At 42.1% G+C, this 26,152-nt stretch overlaps 1 protein-coding gene across 1 annotated transcript in view; it reads right to left on the bottom strand.

Annotated features, from left to right (window-relative positions):
• The window catches only part of LOC119495535 (protein kinase C epsilon type-like), a 54,347-nt gene that overhangs the window by 12,389 nt on the left and 15,806 nt on the right, over positions 1 to 26,152 (bottom strand). Inside the window, 10 exon segments of the mRNA XM_037782142.1 lie at positions 1,925 to 2,079; positions 16,109 to 16,282; positions 16,373 to 16,632; positions 16,714 to 16,810; positions 16,888 to 17,030; positions 17,559 to 17,691; positions 18,007 to 18,095; positions 18,211 to 18,245; positions 18,373 to 18,541; positions 24,189 to 24,252. Of these exon segments, the coding sequence (XP_037638070.1) occupies positions 1,925 to 2,079; positions 16,109 to 16,282; positions 16,373 to 16,632; positions 16,714 to 16,810; positions 16,888 to 17,030; positions 17,559 to 17,691; positions 18,007 to 18,095; positions 18,211 to 18,245; positions 18,373 to 18,541; positions 24,189 to 24,252 (1,319 nt within the window).

The following is a 26,152-nucleotide window of genomic DNA, read 5'->3' as shown; positions in this document are numbered from 1 at the left end:
TAAGGCCAGTTCCAGCTTTTCTAGTTTTCTTGATGATGAGTTTCCATCACTCTCCCTGTGTTTGCTCTTACACAGATTGGTGATGAGAAAACATCGGAATCAAAGTTATTTCTGGGAGCAAACAGCCTGAAGCTGCAGCGAGTCTCCGTCCATCACAATGGTGTTATGATTCCAGCAGCCGTGTGTTTGCTATTGGCCGACAATGATATTATTACTGAGGAGTCCAGATAATCGTACCTGAAGCTGGAGGACAGCGAGTTCATCTTCCAGGGTCAACGGGTTTGAGTTTCATAACCACAGAAAATATTTAATCTGAACAGAAGTTGTTTTTCAGTGTGATTGAACGCAACAGCTCTTTGTGTTCAGATGAGCTCTTCTGTCAGTTTCCTGAAGGATTTAAACAACTACAGAGAAACGCTGGAGCAAACCGACTGACCAACAGATTAACAGACATCGTCGCACTCTACTGTAGCTAAAAATCACAGCAGCAGCCAGGCGCAACCTGCAACAAGTTCAAGGTTATTACCACAAAAATAGCCCATCATCGGACATTATCTCTAACATAATGTTCTGTAATGTTCCTGCCAAAAATGAATTGCAAGACACAGTTTGGTTTCTTTCCAGCAGCTGGATTAAAGGGGATAAAGTCTTTGATTCAACAGCTCTTTGTGTTCAGATGAGCTCTTCTGTCAGTTTTCTGAAAGATTTAAACAACAACTACAGCGAAACGCTGGAGCAAACTTTTGACCGACTGACCGACGGATTAACAGACATCGCCGCACTCTACTGTAGCTAAAAATCACAGCCAGGCGCAACCTGAAACAAGTTCAAGGTTATCGCCACAAAAATAGCCCATCATCGGACATTATCCCTAACATAATGTTCTGTAATGTTCCTGTATTTTATTTGGACCATTGGTTTCATGATACTAACTAGCTTACTACTTTATCAGCTAATGTTTTGAAGCAACTAACGACAGATCCATGCTGCATAGCTACTGTAAGTTACAGCAAGCTGGCCAACCATAGCTTAAGCACTCAAGACAGTATTTTGCTACTTAAGCTGCACACTGTTGGCGCATAAACGTCATCTTCTTTGGATTTTCCTGGCAAAACGGAGTCCTTAACATAGAAATCAGTTCGCAGGCTGTTGTTAGAGGCAACCGAGAAAGTCGAGGAAGGTCTCCGTTTTTATAGTTAGGTTACAATCCGTACAAACATTGGCAATATAAAGCATTTACAACACGTAAATTGTTACATATAGTACCTTTAAAAGAATACTTCACCCATAAAAATTAAAATATCAATTACTGGCCCCTTGTTACCTTGAAATCCTGAAAAAAACTTTGTTTCCTCTCATGCCTCCACGATTTCCACTGAGAAAGGTTTTGATGAATTGAAGTAAATGTGGGCGGCGTTTAACAGCAGCAAAACTATATCAAAACACCTGTTTACAAACTCTCACACAACTAGGCAGAATTGTCCAATCTGGATGCTCACTACTTCCCAAACACATGCTTCTACCTAAAAAACTTCAGATTCATCCGTGCAACTCTGGACCAATCTGAAGTGTTTTAAATGTGGAGGCAAAGTTTTCTTCCAGAATTCAAGGTAAGACAGGGTGAGTCACTGATATACAGATGGCCATTCTGTGGGTGAAGTATTCCTTTAAAGTTTATTTTCTTTTCTCTCTTATAGGGCGGTAATGGAGACGCATATCTCAGTTGGAAGCTGTAAATCAAATAAGCACAGTGGTCATGATTCACAGTGAAGAGACGGAGTCGGAGCTAAAACTCAAATGTGCTGAACTGAAGGTGCAAAAGTGCAGCAGAATATCGTTACACCCACTTTAATGTGTCAAATGTAAATGCACGTGTCTTGCACTGTGACCCGTTGATAGATGCTGACGTGGTTGTCACGGTTACCTGTACACGACTCCGTGCCGGTGCAGGAACATCAGAGCGGACGTGACCTCGGCGGCGTAAAAACGAGATCTGGCCTCGTCGAACTTCCTCGAGCGTTGAATCTGAAACATGAGGTCGCCTCCGTTAACGTACTCCATGACGAAGAACAAGCGGTCCTGAAGAGGCAGAGAGAGACAAAGATGCATTTAATGAGCGTATACAACTTGGACAAACTTTGGATTTTATGTCTCACAAAACACACGGCTATGCGGCCAACATGGATTGTCTCCACTTCCTGTCACATACACAGTCTATAGGGCGCCCTCTGAGCTCTATTCTCTTGGTATGAAAATGGCCTCCTTCCTGAATTCCAGCACGCTTTCTTCATATAGGAAATAAGGGGGTGGGGGTTGGGAGGGGTTGTGATATAAACAGCTCCGTATATAAGAAACCAGGATCAGTCCCTCTGAGCCGCTGTATGTTCATCTCCTTCTCACATGCATCCTCTCTCAGCATTAAACCCTGAATCACACTCTGGTGTTAGTGAGCCGCTGTCTGTAGTCTGGAGCATCATTAAACCAGATAATGCTCGCAGTCACAAGAGCTTTGGAAATATTTTATCGTTGATAAACTTTTATTTAACCTTTATAAAAAGTGGCAGTTTCTATTTCAATGCATCTATTATTGTTAGTGTTGTATGTTTTTTAGGGCTGTCAAAGTTAACGCGATAATGACGCATAAACGAAAAATCGTTTGAACGCCACTAATTTCTTTAACACATTAACACAATCAATCTTTCAGAGGTTGTAGCGGCTCAGTTTTAAAACTAGAGTGAAGATACTGGTATCATATGAAACTAGAAAACCTAAAGAGTCCATTGGTACCAACCATGTCATACTAGCTTAATAACACTCCAAACTTACACTACATTTTTGCGAGGAAAAACTGTCATGGCCATTTTCAAAGGGGTGCCTTGACCTTAGACCTCCAGATGTGTGAATGGGTTCTATGGGTACCCACGAGTCTCCCCTTTACAGACATGCCCACTTTATGATAATCACATGCAGTTTGGGGGCAAGTCATAGTCAAGTCAGCACACTGACACACTGACAGCTGTTGTTGCCTGTTGGGCCGCAGTTTGCCATGTTATGATTTGAGCATATTGTTTTATGCTAAATGCAGTACCTGTGAGGGTTTCTGGACAATATCTGTCATTGTTTTGTTTTGTTAATTGATTTACAATAATAAATATATACATATATTTGCATAAAGCAACATATTTGTCCACTCCCATGTTGATAAGAGTATTAAATACTTGACAAATCTCCCTTTAGTTACATGTTAAACAGATAAAAAATGTGATAAATTTATGATTAATCATGATTCAATATTTTAATCGACTGACAGCCGTAATGCTTTTATAGTGGACTTTGAGTCTGTCAATAAAGATTAACTTACTAACTAACTAACTGTTGTCACAAAGACCGATACAGGAAATCTTTCCCCCCTAAAACAATAACCCTGTACCACACCTCACCTCTGACTAACAGTGAACTCTCAGCTGTAGAGTTTCTGTCTCAACCAGACTCCGTCCTGTTTTAGTCTGTAATAACCTTGCACATGTGGAATTTGCCTCATTTCATTTTTTATTTTAAAACAAAACATTGTAACTTGCACACTTTGCTAATGTATATAGGGGGTTATTCTATGTTTATATGTTAAGCTAGTTGTAGTAGTCGGGTATATTTATAGTGTATTCTAATAATCTTTATATTGTGTATTCTATAGATATAAACTGGGGAAAAAAAGGTCGGAAATTTGTGTTTGGTGGATTATTTCTCTGTTGTTACAATGCTAATTGGCATTATATTTTACATCGTTGGAAAGCCTGTTTATTTACCTTCACAATGATGTCCAGCTTGTAAGGATCATGCATTTGTGGGATGAGCAGCACAGCTGATTATGTGGGTAGCGCCCAAGAAAGATTTGCCAAAATGCTTTGCCAATGGTAAACAGTGTATTCTCCTGTTGGTATTGTCTCTTGTTTTGAGTTGTTGGACCTGAAGGTGTCGTGCACATCCACATTTTTTAAACTGTAAGGACGCTGATGGGCGGAGAAAATGGAGAACTTTGAGGAGAAACAGAGTATAAAAGACGTTTCCTCGTCACGATTCCACATCTGCTCACATCTGTGCGACGGTCCTTGTGTATAACCGAAGCTTTAGGGACGGAGCAGCAGGGAAGCAGGTGGTTTCCCAAACAGACAGAGTTCCAGTTAACTAAACATTAAGAAGCATGACACAGTAATCCTTTTGGGTAACGTTTCTTCACGTCATAAACAAGGATATATTCCTGTAATCCTGAAACTTTCTTCCTGCTTTTCCTCTAGAGAAAACAATACACCCAAAGGTGACTAACACAAACCACGGGACAGGCCCGGTCACAACACTGACTTCCTCTTGACTGTTTTACAGCGTCATTTGTAAGCAGCTACACAAAAGATGCAAAATGTCATCATTATTTAAAACAAAGCTGAATTTACCATAGTTGAGCCATATGAAACTATTTTCTATCACGTTATTTTAGATCAGGGGTCAGCAACCTTTAATATCAAAAACTAAAAAAAAACTGTCTGGGGCCGCAAAACATTTGAGCATTGTGATGAAGGTAACACAGTTTATAGTCTAAGTATATAGTATATAAGTCTAATACAGTGAGGGCCAAAGTGCAAATGTACGACGGAGTATTAGGGCCACATTAAGGGAAAAAAAATCAGAGATTTCCAGAATAAAGTCATGATATTACGAAAAAAAAAGTTGTAATATTACGAGAATAAAGTCCTAATTTTACGATTAAGAATAAAATAACATGCACAATTACTACTTTATAATATTATTACATTATTCTCATAATAATACAACTTTTTTCTCATAAACCTATGACTTTATTCTAATAATATTGTGAGTTTATTCTCAAAATCTCAGACTTTATTTTTTTCCTCAATGTGGCCCTAATACTCCGTCGTACCGTTGTACCATCGACCTACAACAATGATAAATAAAAATGAAAATGTAAACAAAAAACTGTTATTCATTTCCATTTTTAAAAATCCACAGGGAGCCACTGGAGAGGAGCTAAAGAGCCGCATGTGGCTCCGGAGCCGCAGGTTGCAGACTCCTGTTTTACATCAATATGTTCTCACAACTAACAAACCCTTTATTTTTTTTACATTTTTCCCCAAATTAAAATCTGTCCAAGTCGCTGCATGAACCTCATCAGGACCGTTGTTCTGTGAGGTGTCATGAGGACAGAGATTATTCTCTTCTAATCGATTAGTTGGAGTGAAGTCAGCTGCTGTGCTGCCGGAGAACTCGGAGGCCGATCGAACTGCGTTCACACTGTTTTTAAATCTGACCTGGGGCTCTTTGTTTCCGCTCCAGTATCAGTTTAAAGGGGCCTCAGGATCGGCGCTTACATAAGTGGCCGCCGATCCACCTCCGACAGCTCTCTCTCTCTCTCTCTCTCTCTCTCTGTCTCTCTGTCTCTCTCTCTCTCTCTCTCTCTCTCTCTTTCTCTCTCTCTGTCTCTTTAAAGGGACTTTAAACAGGATGTCGAAATAGTTTGTTTAAATGTACCCAGAGTCCCGGCTGGTCCCACCCAATCAAACATGAATCAACATTTCCTGAGTGTAATTACAAATGTACAGATACACACACACACACACACACACACACACACACGCACACACGCACACACATACACACACACACACCCCCACACACACACACACACACACACACACACACACACACACACACACACACACACACACACACACTGTTCTATAGGTGCACACCCAGATGATCCCCCGATGGTTATCGGAACGCTGTGTGATTAAACGTGTGCCCTCTCTGCCACCCTGCTGTAATCTATACGTACAACGTACAAGTCTCAACATGCAGCTTATGTAAAACCAACACTATGAACTCACTCACACACACAACCTTGTACTTCTATCTTTGTGAGGACAATCAATGTTTACATGCACACTAATATCCCACTATTATTCAGAAAAAGAAAACATATAGTGAATGTGATCTGGGTCATGTAAACAGCATATTCTGTTTGGATATTCTGAATGGAGCGTTTTCAGATGAAGACGCGTGTGATCTGCTGATATTATTCAGGTTGTAGGAGCATTCTGTGGACACAGCACATTCTGTCATTCATTCACTGTCAGCAAAGAATGTATATTGTGAGGGTTTCTGGACAGTATCTGTCATTGTTTTGTGTTGTTAATTGATTTCCAGTAATAAATATATACATACATTTGCATAAAGCAGCATATTTGTCCACTCCTATGTTGATAAGAGTATTAAATACTCGACAAATCTCCTTTAAGGGACATTTTGAACAGATAAAAAAATGCATGATTATTTTGTGATTAATCGTGATTGAATATTTGAATCGACTGACAGCCCTAGTATAAATGTACTTGAGTAAATGAAGGTATTTAATATTCACGTCTGCACTTATGCAACAAAGAACAAACATCTGCATTTGATTTTTAGACGTCACAGACTTCATCTCAGAACATGAACTCCCTTCATCAAGATAAAGAACAGCACGTGGGGGTTTGAACTTTTGTCCATGTACAAAAACAAAAACAGTGAATTGCTGTCCTACTTTTCTAGGAACATTAGCAGCCATTACCGTTTGGCTGCTGGTCATTACCACACAGAGCCGTCCCAGTCGACATGCACTCAGTGATTTCATTCAACTCAACCTGGAGCTCGGAGTTAGGTCGGGTTCAGATCCGTCATATAACGGGAGCTTCATCACAAAGCGTTCCTTGTAAACGCTGCCACAGTAACCGTCCACACAGATGAATCACTCCTTCACAGTGTATTTTGTGGTGTTTGCCTTTAAGAGGAGGGCAGACTTTCTCTTTTTTTCCCCCCTGATAATTGCAGCAGGAAAGGATTGTAATTGGGGGGACAGAGTGTATTGTGTGTGTGGCCCTGGAAGCAGATCAAGAATGCTTGTCTTTAAAAAAAAAAAGCAGTTGAATCCAGCTTGTGTGCCGACGCTGAGCAGCCTCTCGCTCTCGATGACGTCGTCCACAACGTGCAGAATTAAACCAGTGGGGGAGTTGATCAAAAGATCTTCTTGGTTCTGCTTTTTAGAGAAAGTTTTACCCTCCTGAGTTCCCGTCTATGATGCTGATTAATATCAATGCACATGTATAGTGTAAAGACTGCTCAAAAGACAGCAGTGATGGGGAATATAATCATGCACAGAAGTCACAGTAGCTGCAGCTAATTTATGCTGTTAACCCTCTGAGACCCACAATAGACCCGTTTCTGTCTGTTTTAGGGGGGTACAGCGGGTCTTTAGGGGGAGATAGCAGGACAACAATAGATGTCACAGAAGTGGTGTACATCATCTGAAAGCTGGGAACCTGAAGATTAATATAAGATGCAGCACAGCAGCACTGTGTCAAGTTGTTCTAGTCATTAATCAGAAATAAACATGAATTAATAAATGAAGTTGCTGCAGCAATTTTTGGGTTGATACCATTTGTTACACAGATTTGGTGTTAAATTTAGGCATTTTTTACCACTTGAGAATTGATAAAAATGATCAATAATCCTTCCAAAACACCACATTAAGACACCAAGACCTTGAGGAACACCATAGAAAAAGTTATATTATGATGTGGTTTCAACATTTTTTGACATTTTGGAGATTTCTGCAAAAATTGCATATTTTGGCGATTGGACGGCGAGCACTTCTGTTGTGTAAACTGCTCAGAAACCACCTTATTGTCAATCTAGCTAGGAAAGCCATCCATCCTCTGAATGCTCTAGGTCTCTAGTTTGTGGCTGTAAAGTTTCATGAGGCTGTGATTATCCTAGAGGTCACCACAGGTCATGATATACAGTGAGGTCAAGTTTTTTTTTTTAAATGGTCTCATTTTAATGAAATGTCTCCTATGGGGACTAACATCATCACACATGAATACAGTTGGGCTCATTGGATCCACAAGAGTCTCAGCTTTACAGTGATACCCAATTTATGTATTTCAAGACTGTTTAGGGACCCCAGTATGCAGAAATATTCAAACACCATTTTAGAATAGGAGAAAATAACACATTTATACTGCATTCAAAAACTACTGCATGTGATTATCATAAAGTGGGCATGTCTGTAAAGGGGAGACTCGTGGGTACCCATATAACCCATTTACATTCACATATCTTGAGGTCAGAGGTCAAGGTACCCCTTTGAAAATGGCCATGACAGTTTTTCCTTGCCAAAATTAGCGTTATTTAACGTCCTTCGCGAGAAGCTAGCATGACATGGTTGGTACCAATGGATTCATTAGGTTTTCTAGGTTCATATGATATCTAGACCTTCACTCTAGCTCTAACACTGAACCTGCTACAGCTTCTGTAAGACAGTGAAGTCGGGTTAAAGTCTCAGAGGGTTAATGCATAAAAAGGTTTAAACGAATTACAAAAGTATCAAATTACAAACGTGTGTGTGTGCTTGAGCTGCATCTCAACAACAGCAGACCTGCTGAGATCCACTAATAACTGTAGTTCTGAAAATAGAAAGTCTCTGCTGCTCAACACTGACACATATTTGGCGACCTGCATGTACCTTCAGTACGCTGAGTGTGTGTGGAGAACTCGCTGTTGTTCTCGACGGCGGCTGACAGGAGTTAAACGCTCGCTGTGGGCTGCCGGTCCTCCCACACAATATCTCCTTACTCCTCGTTCCCGTAAAAACAAATGGGCAGAACGCTTGAATTTCATCGCTCAAAGAAATTGAAAGAAAAGTCAGAGAGTAGTTTGTCTTGATTAGTTTCATGAGAAACAGACTTCCAGGAAAGTTAGATCCTTATAAAGCCACTAGACAGAGAGACACAGCAGGCAAACACATTGTTTTTCAGGCACCGGTCAATTTAGAGAATTTACTTCGATAACACGTCTTCTTTCAGACTAGTGGGAAGATTTATTTTACTACTTTGTCCGTTTGTGTCCGTAGATTTCTTCTAAAATCACCAAAAGATAGCATTACATAATGCCTCATTTGCATATTTAAACATAACATTTCAGAAAACTTGTCTTAATAATTGTCTTAATGTCAGTATTCAACTGGGTATATATTAGTTAATCTTTTTTTATCCTTTCAACTGCAGGAATTTAATAATCCACATCTTTGAAGGCTGTTTTCTCTCAGACTCTCAGAGGTTCATATATCATTCATAACCTGATTTATACAACATTTTATTACTAAAAGAAGAAAATTGATTTTTTAAGGCTGTTGATGACATTTTCTGATTTATGGAGTGAGGAGGCCAACCGAAACTTCTCCCGCGTGCCGAGCGTGTTGTGGACAACGCGAAAATGTGAAAATATGATTATATTTTGTATATCCTGTTCGTGTCCCGTGTGAAACTAAAAGTATCGTTGACTTATTTTGACGTTGATATCAGTCGTTAGTTACATGAGTCGTTAGTCAGAGAAGATTACGTCCCAACTCAAACTAAGTGGTTGTGTTACCTAAACCTAACTTCCTGTGAAATATGGAACGAGCATATATTGACACGGTCCGTCCAAAAGTAACGCCATAGGGGTACCCCGTGCATCAGAAATTATGGAGGCGAACAAATACTATATCACCACCTTGAACTGCATCCCTGTCAGCTTTTTGCAGCAAGGACAGTTAACAGATGACCATAAGGTAACGACATTGTAGATCCAATTTAGAAGAATTCAGCATAATTTCTCTGTGTGATTCATCAAATCAGACACATTTGGTGCATGTCAGAGGTACGTCACAGTCAGAGATGTTAAAACAAGTTGACCGTGGCGGTCTGGACTTCATCCCAGTCGCTTCAGTCCACTGACTCTGAGCATCACTGTCACTGTGTCTGTCTTTCTCTCTATCTGTCCTTCTATCTATGAGTCTGTCCATCAGTCTCTCTCTCTGTGTCCTATAAAGACCAAGAGAACAAAGGTTCATTAATGTACCTGGCTTGTTTCTGGACGTCTCTGCTGCCTCTGATGTTCACCAGTTACAGCTCATTAAAAAACACTCGCTCTTCCTCCGTTACTGTCCAGTTCCTCACTACACAACCCTCTCTCCCCTTCTTCCACCTTTTATCATCACCCCTTCACTCTGTTCAGAAAGACAAGTTATGATCATGAATATTGACAATCTGCAGTCTGTTTTTCTGAACATCTTTCCATTTCTACGTTCACTCCTTCCCTCCTCTTTGCTTCCCCTCTCGGCCTCAGTGTGCAGAGCAGAGCAGAGCAGAGCAGAGCAGAGCAGAGCAGAGCAGAGCGAGGCCCAGCGCTACTGTTGTATAATGTTATTTACATTTCTTGGCGGTAATTAGGCTGATAGGGGAACGACTGCGATCCCAAAGTCGATTAAGAAGAACAGGAGGGAGGGAGGGAGGGTGTAGGTAGGACATAGGTCACACAAAGTACAAAGACTTTTATAACTATAGAGTGACATTCAAGGATAGAACAAAGAGAATAAATATAATAACAAAAAGTATAAAGATATTATAATAAATGAAACGGATAATAAATTAAAATATTTAATAATAAGGATGCATAATAATCTGAGTTAATCAGGAGAATTGTGATTGACAGGTCGCTACCACGGCGTTGTCCGGTCTGGGAGTCGTCCGTGTTTTCATCTTTTAACCCTTTCACAGTGTGTTTTCACTTCATCAGAGTTAATTGTAACATTTTATTTACAATTAGACGGCCTAAAACCAAGACGGTGATGGCCAAAAACAAAGATGGCGACAGCCGAAAAACCAAGATGGCGAAGGCCAAAAACCAAGACGGTGATGGCCAAAAACAAAGATGGCGACAGCCGAAAAACCAAGATGGCGAAGGCCAAAAACCAAGATGGTGATGGCCAAAAACCAAGATGGCGACGGCCAAAAATCAAGATGGCGAAGGCCAAAAACCAAGATGGTGACAGCCGAAAAACCAAGATGGCGATGGCCAAAAACCAAGATGGCGATGGCCTAAACGGAAGATGATGACCGCCTAAAATCAAGATGACGAAGGCCAAAATGGCAAAGGCTTCAAAACCGTAGTCCACAAACCGATGGGTGACATCACCGGGACTTCGTCCACTTCTTATATACAGTCTATAGTTTGAACCCAACAACACAGGCGACCTCTTGCCCTCCCTACCGCAGCTGATTTCAGCCTCAGACTGTACCGTCGTGGTCTAATGAGCTAATTCACCAGAACACTGAGTCGATGTGGATCAGCGTGGCGACGGGCCGAGTGGAACCAGCGTTATGTAAGAGGTGGAGTGTGAGAGATTATACTCTGAATGTATATGTGGGTTTGTTTATTGTGATCACTTGGAGAGCATTAAGTGTGTGTTCCAGGAGGAGGAGGAGGAAGGAGGAGGGTGGTGAGGGTGACGAGGGTGGGGTCACACAGCATATGGACTACACATCATGTCCCTGATAAGGATCAAAGCTGTTACGTAAGAGACACAATCCCTTTGTTTTGTCCAAGAACACACTCCTGACTGCCAGAAAGAGAGTGTGTTTGTGTGTGTGTGTGTGTGTGTGTGTGTGTGTGTGTGTGTGTGTGTGTGTCCAGCCTGAAAAAGAAAAGAAAGACGAATAAAACAAAGAAAAAATAATGAACAAACTATAAGAAACTATAAGAAATGTCATCTGACGTCATCGTCTGTCTCCCCGTCTGTTACTGTCTCTCTCTCATCCGTCCACTCTGCTCATGTTTGTGTTTGCTTCGGAGGAAAATAACAGGAATAAATAAATTGAACAGGAGACGCCATCGGTCGACTCCAGAACAGCCTGAGAAAATAAACAAAGAGATGCAGCTCAACTCAACTCCTCCTCCTCCTCCTCCTCCTCCTCCTCCTGTAATGTTTCACTCCTACTGAACCTTCAGAAAACATTCAGTCTCATAGAGCACAGACCAGTTAAGACTTATTGAACTAAATCTATATTTCCGCTGGCTCCCAGGAGGATTTCTCAGGTCTCGTCAAAATGTTTCATTAGCTGTGTTTCCATTCAATTATCAATTTTAAGCAAACTTTTGAAATGACGCAAAAAAGAAATGTGAATTTGGTGCGTTTCCATCAACCGGTTTAGAATGAATAAACTAGGCTACATAGTAGTTTGGTCAGAGGTTGACGCTATAGGCTACGCATGGCTGTAATCTACCAGTAAACAGAGTAGAAGAAGAAGTAGAGGTTGTTAACTGGAAACAAAACAAGTGGGCTCGGCCTTCTTACATCTACGATAGAAAAATGGAGAGAGGTTTTCAAGAATTTGCTTCATTTGGGCAAGTTTTAATTATTTCATGTAAGCTAGCATTGGTCATGTTTTTATAGCAAATAAAAATGTTTGACAATATAAATATACAGTATATCCAGAAACAGCTGATCAGCCATGTGAGTTAAATGTTCGCTACGTCAGAATTTATTTGGCAAAATCGTTTCCATATCCTATTTAGAGCATCAACTCTTTTTCAACAAAAAACACTCAAGTGAGCATAAAAACTTTTGCACAATTCAAGAAGTTTAATGAATTTTGCCGTTTCTATACAGCTTTTCTAATGCCACACTTCAAAATGTGAACAAAAATACGTGAATGGAGACACGGCTAGTGTCTTCGAACAAAACTGGCAACGTTCGACTGAATCACAAGAATCAATAAAGAAAACTCTTGAAACTAGTTTAGATTTGAAGCAGTTAAAATAATCCCATCCCAGTGATTGGCCATTTGTTTTGCATTTCAAAAGAAAAGATCTAACATGAGTTGAGTCATATTTTGTAGTGTGACGGTTGGCGATGAGGATTCAAAACTTGTCCGGAGAATTTACAGCGAGCGAGTTGACGTGTTGATGACATTTCAATGCGACTGGTGCAAAACCGAAAGGAAACAAACATCCGTGGGTGAAGAAGAGGAGTCATTAGCTTGAAGAAGTCAACGGAAATGTCTAATTGGAGAGGCGACGAGATTCGGGAACTTCTGTCGGTAACGGCCGACGGCAAAATTGTCAATAAAAGAATGAATCACATTGGGGGTTTTTTCAGAGCTCATGATGGAAGTAGCTACGGAGTGAGCCATCTCGCTTCATTCTAATCTCTGCTGAGAGCTGGACATGCTCAGTACCGATCGGGCACTCGTGAGAGCTAAGATAAAGTTTATGACCTGAAGTGCAAGCGAGCATTTCAATTATCCTGAAAACAGGAGTTTAGTTAGAAACGTCTCTAAACTCTTCATCTGAACTCAGTGAACATCAGGTAAACCTCAGGCGGCGTCTCCAGAGTCTTAAACGTTGAGGCTCGTGCAGCCTCGTTGTGGTCCGTCTGATGACAGTTAACACCTGTGCAGCCGTCTCAGCGCCGTCAGGCTCAAGCTGCAGTGAAAGGACCGATCATGTGACCAGCAAGCACACACCTGTACGATGTATTAACACACATACACTGTACATGTACAGAGCCTCTATATGTTTCCAACTGGAACACTTATGTAACATACGATAGACAAAACACGCTTCGGCCTGCCGGCGTTGGCGGCGTCCCACCCACGGGTGTCCTTTGTGTGTCCGTCTGTCGTCGTCCACTTACTGTATGGACGGAATAATCAGCTCAGAGTGGAGACGATGAGAGGAGACTGAAGAGAAGGAAAATGAAGCTCAGACGCTTCACTAATCACTCCTGGGTTACAAGTCGTTCCTAAACATTTTACATTTCAAAACTCCAGACTTTTACAGACTCAAATTTCCAGAATTTTTAAGACCATATGTGACTTTGTGGTGCAGAGGATGCTGTGACAAGACGACAGTGCTTTTGCCCTGATTATGACGAACGATTTTACACAAAGTTTGCATCTACTTCTCCTTTCCCATTTGCGATCCTGATCCAACCAGGCTTTATATTTGGGAAGCCAGCCCTCGGAAAACTTGCATTTACTCATTGTGGCCGCTCAGTCCACAGCCTCTGAGACGTTCCACCGTCAAACATCTGGCACTACAGCTGTTTTGTTTTGACGTACAGTCGCAGAGGCAGCTCTGCGTAGGAGTGTGCGTTCAGTCGCACGCCATTGCTTACTTCTCGCCTTGCTTGAGACGACATCAAGCTCGCTCTGGCCCACGTTCTCTCTCTCACACAGTGGTAAACATGTTGCTTCAAACACCATGAAAAACTGTCTTTCTCCTTGTATGATGACCCCTAGTGGGGGTCAGACCCCCAGGTTGGTCTACAGGTCTACAGCTTAAGGTCCTGACACACCAAGCTGATGGTCGGCAGTCGCTGGGCGTCGGTCTAGTTTTTGCGGTGTGTCCCGCTCTAGTCTGAGTTTTTTCGGCCGATTCAGCATTTTGAATCGTCGGTGAGAGAAATCACTCTGATTGGCTGTTCAGCTTAAACCAATCAGTGCACGAGAAGGACGTGAGGAAAGCAAGCCAGCAGGTAAAGTCAAGACGACACACACAGAAGGCTCTCCTCATTTTTCTTCTTCATCTCATCTGATCATTCCAACACACGGAGATTTTCACAGCGACATGAACATCTGGAATGAAGCTAAGTGCTGAGTGAGAGCGGTGTGAAAATGGTCGACAGACACCGCCTAGCTTCATGTACGTATCATAACAACGGCTTGTATATCCGCCATCCTCGGTCCTCCTGTTTCCCTTTTTGAATGATGAATACAGACTACCGCCGCCTGCTGGTGTGGAGAGTTATTTCCTCTCACGCAGGCGAAGAACGTACGTGCTAACTGGCCGTCGGCTGTAGTCTTTGCGGTGTGTTCAAGTGCAACTGTTTGGCCGAGACAAAGGACACATGAGGCGACTCAAAGGTCAGCCTTCGTCGCCGCTGGTTCTCTAATGTCGGCTTGGTGTGTCTGGGACTTTAGTTAAACATCAGGTGTGAATATTGTTTGATTCGGAGGATTTTTAAAGGCCTGAGGAGGTTAAAGTGTCGGATTCACAAGAAAAAAGTTTAGAAAAAGGAAGGAAAGTTTATATAACAGAAATGTTTTTTTTTTTCTTTCGTATCCCTGTAATCATGTGGTGACCCATCAGATGTATCATGGGACCAAACTCCCAGGTTGGAAACAAACACACACACACACACACACACACACACACACACACACACACACAGTTTTAAGTCATAATGAAAGTCACAACAACTGGAGGCTAGAGATCCAGATGTGGTCTGCTGGCGCCTCCTGGAGGTGCAAAGTGCGTCTGCAGGTGAATTTATGTGCACTGAACGGTGACCTACTGTATTATGCTCATACTGTATGCTGCAATGCATTATGGGAGTCTCCTAAGCTCCTAAGATCCCAACAGTCAAGTATTTCTTTTCAGAGTAGTTTACTGCTGAGAATCTCCAGAAGACAGTCGAGCTGTCAATCGATTAAAATGATTAATCGCACATTAATCGCACATTTTTTAATCTGTTCAAAATGTACCTTAAAGGGAGATTTGTCAAGTATTTAATATTCTTATCGACATGGGAGTGGGCAACCATGCTGCTTTATGCAAATGTATGTATATATTTATTATTGGAAATCAATTAACAACACAAATCAATGACAGATATTGTCCAGAAACCCTCACAGGTACTGCATTTAGAATAAAGAAATATGCTCAAATCATAACATGGCAAACTGCAGCCCAACAGGCAACAACAGCTGTCAGTGTGTCAGTGTGCTGACTTGACTATGACTTGCCCCAAACTGCATGTGATTATCATAAAGTGGGCATGTCTGTAAAGGGGAGACTCGTGGGTACCCATAGAAACCATTTTCATTCACATATCTGGAGGTCAGAGGTCAAGGGACCCCTTTGAAAATGGACATGACAGTTTTTCCTCGACAAAATTTTGTGTAAGTTTGGAGTGTTATTTAACCTCCTTTATGACAAGCTAGTATGACATGGTTGGTACCAATGGATTCATTAGGTTTTCATATGATACCAGTATCTTCACTCTAGCTTTTAAACTGAGCCGCTTCAACCTAAAAATCACAAGTTGCATTCAAGAAATTGGTGGCGTAAATAAAACAAATTTGTGTCAGTGCGTGTGTGTGTGTGTGTGTGTGTGTGTGTGTGTGTGTGTGTGTGTGTGTGCGTATGTGCGTGTGTGTGTGCGTGTGTGTGTTCCTACTTTGGTCTGGAAGCAGCAGAAGAGCTGCGTCAGGTATGGGTGTTTCCTGGCCAGCGCCAGGATGCGTTTCTCCGTCAGCGTGCATTCCACGTCGTCGTCCTGCAGGATCACGTCCTTCTTCAGCACTTTGACGGCGTACACCTCGTCGCTGCCCTTCAGCTCCGCCAGCATCACCTGGTCAAATGACACGCAGCGGTCACAACAATCAAACGTGACATTAGAGAGAATATTTCCACACAGCTCTCCCGTCCGTCTTCCTCTCACCTTCCCGAAGCTTCCTTTCCCCAGAACTTTGATGAACACAAAGTCGCGCAAATTCATCCTGTTGACTTCAGGAGCGACGTGACCTTTGACCTCTCCGTTGGCCGGGCTTCCTTCGCCTCCGACTCCGACGCTGCCCCCTCCACCTCCGTCCCCCGTTACCGTAGCGACAGAGGAAGGGGAGGAGATCGGGTGTGTTTTGTGCTCCTCTCCGCGGTGGTCTAACGACAGAGCCTTCCGGATGTTCTCCAGCTCCTTCCCGTCTGGAAACAGAAACAGAAATAAGACGGTGGGTTTGGTCTTACGCGGAGGTTATGTGTGACGGCGAGGAGGACTTCTGTTACCTTGGTCACACGGCGAGGTGGGGGCGGACCTCGAGCGATCGTCCTCTGTCTTCGCCGTCCCTGATAACGTCTGCTGGGGGTCCTGACCCTGAGGGAGCTGTGTGAAGACAGAGTCACTCATTTGATCAACTTTCTACAGCCAGGTTTATAAAACTGGTGGACGAGCTGACTCACCTTTTTCCGTCTCTGGGCGCTGCAGGAGATCTTGTCCGGCGTGACTCCGAGGTCAGAGAGGACTTTGGCGATTCCTCTGGCGTCTACGCCACAGTTAGGAGCTACGTTACTCTCACAGCGCCGGTGGACATTCACTTTACACACTGAGACACAGGAAGACAGTTAGCAACGTCAGAAGAAACACTAGAAGGATGAATGATAAAACATGATTTTTCTTTTGTCCAGGTCAAGTGAGCTGCACGATATGAAGGTATGCTTCTCTCCCTCGCTAATCCAACCACCTGTGCAGACCTATAGGTGTGTCTAACCCTCTTCTCTCCTGTTTGTCTCAGCAGTTGGCAGCTTATCCTCATAACAACAAAGTCCTGGATTTGATACCTCCACTCTGAGTCTCGACCCCCGGGTTCCAGACACTCCAACCACACTACGACCCCGTTCGACCTCATTGATCCCCACATGATCGACCCCCTTTTCAACCCTCTCCTCGACCCCCATCACCCCACCGTATATGACCCCGACCAAACTACGGCTCCTGTTCATCCCCCGGTAACCGCCTCCATTTTCAATTGACAGCCCAAATCTAAATAAACCTACTTTTGTACTGTACTAATAGCATGGTGTTTGTTAGTGAAAGGTCTGATAAAGACCTCAGTATGTTTGTCTACACTGACCTTTACACTGGAGTCCCTGTCGCAGCAGACCCCAGAGCAGAGAGCCACAGTGGTCGCAGAAGGTGAGAACTTTAAAGTTGTGGATCCTGAACATGTGCGGCATGTTGACGCTGAACCTCTGAGAGCCGACCGGCTGCAAGAGGCAAGAGAGGACAGTGAGACAGTCTGGAGGTCTGATCTGGAGTGTTACCTCTACCACTACTGATTCATTTACTGATAGAGGACAAACGACGGCAAGACAGAAAAGGAATGACAGCCAAACACCAACAGGGACCCCTGAAGTGTCCACGCAGTTCTTGACTGCAAATATGCAAAATCTTATCAAGTATATTTATCTAATTACTAGTCAAAATATCTCATAACAATTCATATAAGACACAATCACCTAACAAGTAACATTTCATTGAGATATAGGGTCTTGTTTTAGTAGTAGTAGTAGTAGTAGTACCTCCTCCACGGTGTCCTCCTGCTTCTTCATCCCTGCACACTTGGTGATGATGAGCTCGTGGCATCGCTTATGGACCACACAGGTACACACTGCAGCAGAAACACATTTATAGGAGGATGTTAAGTGTTGTAAGTCCGTCCAGTTGATAATGTTGACAGACATTATTAATATTGAGACCACAGGAGAGTGAAGACACCGTCCTACCTTGACACTGGTAGCCCTGCTTCCCTAAGACGCCCCTGAAGGACAGAGAGACAACAAACCTGAGTCAGCATTGAATTTACATCAAGCTGTGTATTTTTACACGTGTGTATATACATATTAATTATGATGTGTGTGTGTGTGTGTGTGTGTGTGTGTCCTCACCAGATGAAGTCCCTGCAGTGGGAGCAGTAGGTGGGCTGTCTCAGGTAGGTGGCCATGAACTTGTGTCCGTTGACCTGGTGGACCCTCCGGCGGACGGCACCCTGACGCTTCCTGGGACCCATCCGCTGGCGAAACACGCGCACCTCATTGTCCTTGGAGCCCGCCGGCGCTGCACGCACACACACCAGAAAAATACATGGTTTTATATTCATTATATGTTATATATATATATATAACTTATTTTATTTTATGTAAGTTGAATAATTGTATTCTATTTATTGTTATTTTATTAATCACTTATTTTTTATTGTATTTAAGTTGTTAAATTGTATTCTAATTAATTGTTATTTTAATAATCACTTACTTTATTGCATTTAAGTTGTAAAGTGTTATTATATTTCATTGTTATTTTATTAATCTCTTATTTTATTGTATTTAAGTTGTACAATATTACTGTATTTTATTACTTTATTGATTACTTACTTTATTGTATTGTGGCAGTAGTACAGAATACGTTAATAATCACATATTTTACTTTATTGAAGTTGTATCATTTCATTCTATTTCATTGTTATTTTATTAATCACTCACTTTATTGTATTTAAACAAAATGTATTTTATTTATTTTATTGTAAAACACATTAAAATATTGTTTTTGTCTTTTATGTTGTTTTCACTTGTTCTGTCTTATTATCTGTGAAGCTCTTTGAACTGCACTGTATGAAAGGTGTTATACAGATAAGGTTTGATTGATTGATTGTACATGAGTTGTACTGAAATACTGATATTTATTTAATCTTAAACTGTATAAAACTACAACATTGTCTTTTTGAATATTGGTGCTGGAAACTGAAGACTCATCACTGAGATTAATGAGCATCACCTGCAGGACGTCGACCTTCCTCTGCACTGACACCATGCAGCCACTAGATGGAGATGACACTGTGTGCCTGAAACAGTGTCAGCGTGTCTCTGTGTGTTTCATTACAGAGAGTTTCCTCAGAGGAACAGCAGACAGTTCAATTACTGCCTAACACTCTCTTAATTAAACACACACATACACATGTACCTGGGGCGAGCTAGTTAATTAGTTCGTGGATGAAGGTATGAGAGGAAAAACATTCACAGACTAAAACGTTTTGCTGGCTGATGAGTGTTTTTTTTCCAGTTTTTTTTCAGGTCATTTCAGTAGAGACATTAAATATGACAATAGAATAGAAATAATTTAGTTTTACTTTTGTACGGCTCTTTGTAGGCGGACGTTTTACTGGCGTCCGGTAGTCGCTTTCAGTCCAAAATGGCGGAGCGAACTATTGAGTTTCACTTCTTATCAATATATGTTCTTTGACTGAGCTTCCCAGCAGCCGAGGTATCGTCAAACATAATCTGTCTTCTCTCTGTCATCATTCAGCCGTCACTACCTCAGATCGTGTAACGTCATGTATGTTATTCATAACTGTAAAATGAGGGGGTTGATTTGGCCACATCCTGAGTACATTTTGATTTAGTCAGTTTATGTTCTCACATGCAGCAGGGATGACTGTCAGACTGTCTATTGGTTCATCCAACGACAGGCTGGACTGATATGAAGTCTGCTGGATATTAATGTTCCCTGCAGGATGAATCTTAACAGCCTTTCCTCTGTCAGGTCAAAAACAACGAAATATCTTCGTCTATAATATCTTCACTGAGCACATTCACGCTCCTCAAACAGTGAACTCGTCTTTCCTCTGGCACCCCCCTCCGGACATACTCTACATTTTCCAGCCTCTGTAGGGCTCTCTGTACTCCTTCCTCCCTGTCATGTCTCTGCCGGTCCACACTCTTAACTCTTCCAGCCTCTTTGCCATCGCCTAGCAACTGACGACTGCTGCCTAGCAACAGAGTTAGACTTAGTGTGGTCCACTGGGGTGGGGGTCTGTGATGGACATGCTGTTCCTCTGTGATGTCCTCATCACAACCCTGAAAGTTAAAACTGGATGTTCAAACAGTGACACTGAAAAATCCTCACTGAGATTCAACTGGTACTCTTATCAATACTCCTCCTCAGGAAGCAGTGACGTAGGTTGGCACAGTAAGCTGATCAATAAGGTTATGAATAATGTGAACGCACTAGCTGAGTCAATGTAAGCTGTGATCAGTTTGGAAATAACTGAAAGAAGTGAGGTTGTATGTGTACTCCCTGTTATGAGAGGTAAAGTTACTGTTTGTATGAATGGAGTCTGGTGGCTTTGAAGAGAGCGATATAACGCCTTCAGCTGCCCGTCAGAAAGGGCTGTCTGGTGAAGCGGCCGTGGACGGGAGCAGCAGAAGTGTACACTATATTTAGAACATTTTCAGACATCAGACAGCCCTTTCTGACGGAGAACTGAAGCCGTTATATCGCTGTTTTCAAAGCCACCAGACTCCATTCACAAAAACAGTAATTTTATATCATCACGGCGGCTGTGTGTATGTGTGTGTGTGTGTGTGTGTGTAAGCTAATAGGTTTATTGCAGCTCTCAGGCCTGACTGTTCACCCATGTGTTCTCTGTTATGCAAACACATTTAAGTAATGACATGAAGCAATTTCATCCACTCTTCATCACACACACACACACACACACACACACACACACACAGGTACATAAATATACTGTAAGACACTGCAGACAGAAAAAGCAACAGAGAGTCGCAGAAATAAATGTAATCAAAGGTTAAAGAACAAATTTATAAGAGAGAGAAAAGTCCTGATGACTCCTCTAAAGGTGGGATTATGGTTGCCGTGGTGAAGCCGGCGTGAGGTGCGCATACCAGAAAATTACATCATCGCGGTTTTCGCGTTATGCACGAACGCTCTGCAAGTTGTTGCGACACTCTGTCGTGCACCTCTGAATTTTTGTGACTACGCACTCGGGGCTGCACAATTAATAGAATATTAAAACGCAATCACAATTTTGACTTCCCACAATTAAATGACCCTGATCGACTGCGATATAAAATATGTGCTCGGCTCATAGAAAACTCCATCAAATCAAGCCTACAGCGACTGTTGCGACTGCAGTCCACAGTAGAAGAGTAATCTATTACTCGAAAATGCTGAAATTCAGGTGAAGAAGTTATTTTAAGTCTTATTTTGATGCAACGGTTTGTGAATCAGTAAGAATGTAGCACAGCATGGAAGAAAAAGCAGTTTATTTAAATGTCAAAGTACAATAATGATATTTTGTCCCTAAAATGAATGTATAATCATGATCTCAATATTGATCAAAATAATCGTGATTATCATTTTTGGCCAAAATCGTGCAGCCCTACTACACGCCGACTGCTGCGCCTTTCATTTCAACATGGACGCCTTCGAGGGAAGATTTGGCCGGGCAGGATATTCTGTACAGACGTCTCTACGACTGTTCACTGAGAGACCACAGGGATGTCACATGACATTAAAGACTTATAAAGAAACAGGTAACACTCTGGAGGAAGAAGAGGCTCTCTGCTGCAGGCTGTGAACGAATATGAGAGATCGTTTTTGTAAAAGTAAAAAAAAGGTTTCATGGAATATTTAAGTTCCCCTGTAAGGAAACACGTTATAAAAGAGATACACACATCAGGCTTCCAGAGAATAAAGCAGAGACAGCTGCTCTTTTCTACATAGTTTTATTTATGCAACGTTCTTCCGGTAACGTTCTTCCTGTAACGTTCTTCCTGTAACGTTCTTCCTGTAACGTTCTTTCTGCTTATCCATTTGGTTTCTACGCCTCCTGGCGTTTCAGAGCATTCTGCAAGGAACAATGCGCTGAGCATTTAAACGCCTCTGTGCATGCTCGTAGCGAGCGCCATCTACGTAGGCCCACGCCACGGAGGCCCACGCCACGTAGGCCCACGCCACGGTGTCTCGCACGAGTATAAACAAAGCTTTAGTCTCTCTCCCTCTAACTACACTACCCCCACCCTCTCTCTCGCTCTCTCTCGATGATGTAACCGGTCCATTAGAGGACGCTCCACTTTACTAATCAATTTATCTACGTCCTCTCCTCCCTCTGCTGACCTCCGGCTAACTCACTCTCTCTCTCTCTCTTTCCCTCTCTCTCTCTCTCTCTCTCTCTCTCTCTCTCTCTTTCTCTTCTTCCATTCTGTCTCATCTGTCGTCTGTTGCATGCTATATATTCAGTCCGTCCCGTGTGGAGTGGTGGACTAATATTGCATTCTAAAATGCAAACAATAAAAACATAATGTTCTGTTTAAAAACAACAGGCATGTCAACAGTATTATGTAATGCACATAGCAAGAACAGGAAACTGAACACAACTGATGGATATCAGCAACGGTATGAAAATAATCATCATCAGTAGCTACATGTAGCAGGCCGGCCTCTTTGAATTGTCACCAGCTGTTTTAAAATGTTCTTCCAGAAACCCTCTGGACATGATTGAACCCTTTGATGTGTAGTCACTGATGACATCACATCTGTCATCACCGCATCACGGTAATACTCACTAACACTCACTAATACACAGAAACTCACCACGGCTACTTCCTGATGTCGATAACAGACTGACTCAAAACTTTACCTTCCCACAGTGTGAGACACAAATACTAAAGAAAGGAGAAGTCCTACAAAGTTAAACAGACCGCTCTACATCTAACGGAGAATATCAGAGAGAAGAGCAACGGAGAGTTTATAAAATCAGTGTGAGGGGGATTTGATCTGAAATGAGCTGCAGAGACGTGATACTAAACAACACAGAGGGAGCTTTTACTTTAACAAAGTTAAAGTTACTTTAGCCCTGATTCTCCGCTCGACGACCACTTTTAAACCAACCAACAACCTACAGTATTTTTAAAGGCCAATATAATAACGATAGTTCGGATATCCAATATCTTCTTTAGTTCTGCAGCAGCCTAGTCGGCTACTTTTGCATACGTTGTGTTTTTAATAAATCAGTTTTTTGGCACAAATTTAATAATTTTTAAGAGAATATCTTGAAGTGAGATTTGGTGGATGACATTGTTGGAGTATCTTCTATTTATTTATTTATTTATATTATATTATATTATATTTATAATATGGGAGGGACGACAAGAGGAGGACATATAATATATCATATTTATTTTTAATAAATAAATAAATTTATTTATTTATTTATTAAGGCTATCCAGAATACCATTTTTTGGGCTTCAAAGCTTTGGTGAGAAATATTCGAAGGTATTTGAAGCTTCGGGAGAGCGCCGCTGCCGCAAACAGCGATATCCATCTGAGAATAACTAACAATAATTAATAATGTGAATAATTTATGAAGACAATTAATGAATAATGTTGTGAGATTATTTCTTATTTCAGGGGCCTATTTTGGGATTTATACATTATTATTATTACATACTTTTATAAATATATATATATATATATATATATATTTAAAAAAACAAAAACAAAAAAAAACAAACAAAGCATTCGTGTACTGATTTGTAGGTCGATTACCACGGCAACGGTCGAGCTTTGAAGTATTTGGGTCAGCCCTAATATATGTATGTGCATGTAAGTTAAAATGAGTTCATATGTAAATTCATATAAATGCATCTATGTGGTCTGAGCCGGGAGGTGTGTTCATGTGTTTCAGGCGAGAAGAAATTCTTTGTAACACAGGTCAACATGTCACAGGAGTCACAGGATCTGTTCACTGATTGGCTGCAGGTATTCTCTGTTTGGCTGCATGTTGCCGCAGAATCAAACGGCCACAGCTGTTTTCAGCGTAACAGATAATAACAGTGTTTGTGTGTTTCATACGTTAGCTGGACTCTGGTCGTCCTGATCTTTATGTAAAAATGATCGTTCTTACCTTCACTGGAAGATCCCGACAGGTCGATAACAACGTACACCTTCCCCTCCGGCTCCAGGTCAATCTGCTCACACACAAGTGAAGAACAGAGGAAGAGGATGATGAAGAAGGAGGAGAAAGGAAAAGGGAGATAAGGAGAGAGAGGGAAGACAACAAATATGAGTAAAATAAATCTACTTTAACTGGTGTTTGTAGCTGTCGGATGTGGCGAGTTGTCTCCAGCGTGGAGGTTACGTAGGAGGTTGAAGATGGCTGTTGATAACTGTGCAGCTTTAGACAGGATGTGTTCGGTGGTGTTTGTCACGTAGTTTTCTTAGAAAGTGCTTCATTCTTGTTGCTCTTGTCCCAGTAAATCGATGAGGACATACAGAGCTGACACTCGTCTGTGACCATATAATCTAAACTAACATGTCATTTTGAGGGATGCACCGATCGGACTTTGTCATTTGTAATTATATGATGTGATTTTCTGTATATTGATATTGAAAAATCAACATTCTCAAGCCGTCTACACAAACGTGCTACCAGCCGGTGTCAGACTGAGCGATCGTAACTTCCTGTTTGGCCGAAATCTCGCAGAGTCACTTGCAACACGGCGGTGATGATGTGGTAACACGAAGAAGAAAGAAAACACACTGTGGTGAGAGACTTACAGCGAAGTGGAGGTTGGCACACATCCTGTCACACACATCATACAGTATACACACACACACACACTAAGTGCAGCCTCGCTGCGTTGACGGCGAGCAGCAGCAGCAGCCGTGGATTCAGTAATGTATACAGACGGAGATGGAAAGCAGAGACGATGGCGATGAGGACACGGAGAGAGTCAGTTGGAGGAGGAAGAGGAGCACCCGGCCTCACATTACTATGTTTTGTTTTACTCTCTTTTCACGTTTGCTTGTTGTTGTTGTTGTTGTTTTCTATCTTCATGGATCTTCATGATGAAGCGGGACAGAACACTTTGAGGATTAACAGGATCATTATTTCCATCCATCTGCATTTTCTACAAGACGGAGAGGAAGGAAGGAAGTAGTTGTGGCTGATGGACGGATGATGGTGGTAGGATATTACCATGCAGAGGAGGAGGAGAGTGGCGCCACTAATAATAATTATTATTTAATTCATATAGCACATTCCAAGCTTAAACTCAGTGCTTTCCAGATTCAAATATAAGTTAGGCTATTTGCTTTATCAATGAATTAAAAGTGAAAGTAAATAATAAGCTGCACTCATCCTCGTAAAGCTCTACTGAATTATCCAGTACGCACACTTTGACCCCATTTCATCAGCAGAGTAATGAAACAATACAGTAATAAACGAGTAGCTGTGACGACCCCAAACATCCCAAACACAGTAGCCCCCCCCCCTTCCTGTGAGGTCACAGCCCTCCATTCATCAGCTGCCTACTGAGCGCGCTCAGACTCACAGGTGCAGATGAGACTAAATATAGAGGCGGCCGGCGGAGGAAGGAAAAGGCCCTTCGCTGTGTGTCCATGTGACTGTTGTTGCCGTGTGTTATTCCCCATACACACACACAGTGTTACTCCTCCTCCCTGTTTATCTGAGAGCTGACGGCTGTATACGGACGCAGAGGTCAGAGGTCACAGGAAGGGCATGCAGGAGAGATGCACTGTGTATCAGTGGAGGAAGAGGGAGGATGTGTGCAGCATGTATATACGTACAGGACATGTTGGATGTAAACCAGGAAGTGCAGAATTCTTTGGGACTCTGGGCTGCACGGGTAGAACTAGAGTTCTGGTCCATTTCTGGTTTTGCCGGTCTGGTGTACGAGCTACACACGCTACACCAACACATTCTCACTCCCAACTCGTCAAATACAGCCGATTGGTCAATGCTCCTCAGCATCGGAGACCAATGCACCGGGTAATGACTAAAGACTGACCGGACAAAATAAGTCAACGTTACTTTTAGTTTCAAACGGAACACAAACAGTCGTCTCC

The sequence above is a fragment of the Sebastes umbrosus genome, chromosome 10 (genome assembly GCF_015220745.1).
Source record: "Sebastes umbrosus isolate fSebUmb1 chromosome 10, fSebUmb1.pri, whole genome shotgun sequence".
In the NCBI taxonomy this organism is placed as follows: domain Eukaryota; kingdom Metazoa; phylum Chordata; class Actinopteri; order Perciformes; family Sebastidae; genus Sebastes; species Sebastes umbrosus.
The sequence above is the reverse complement of the archived record's forward strand: the minus strand, read 5'-3'. Positions and strand labels throughout refer to the sequence as shown.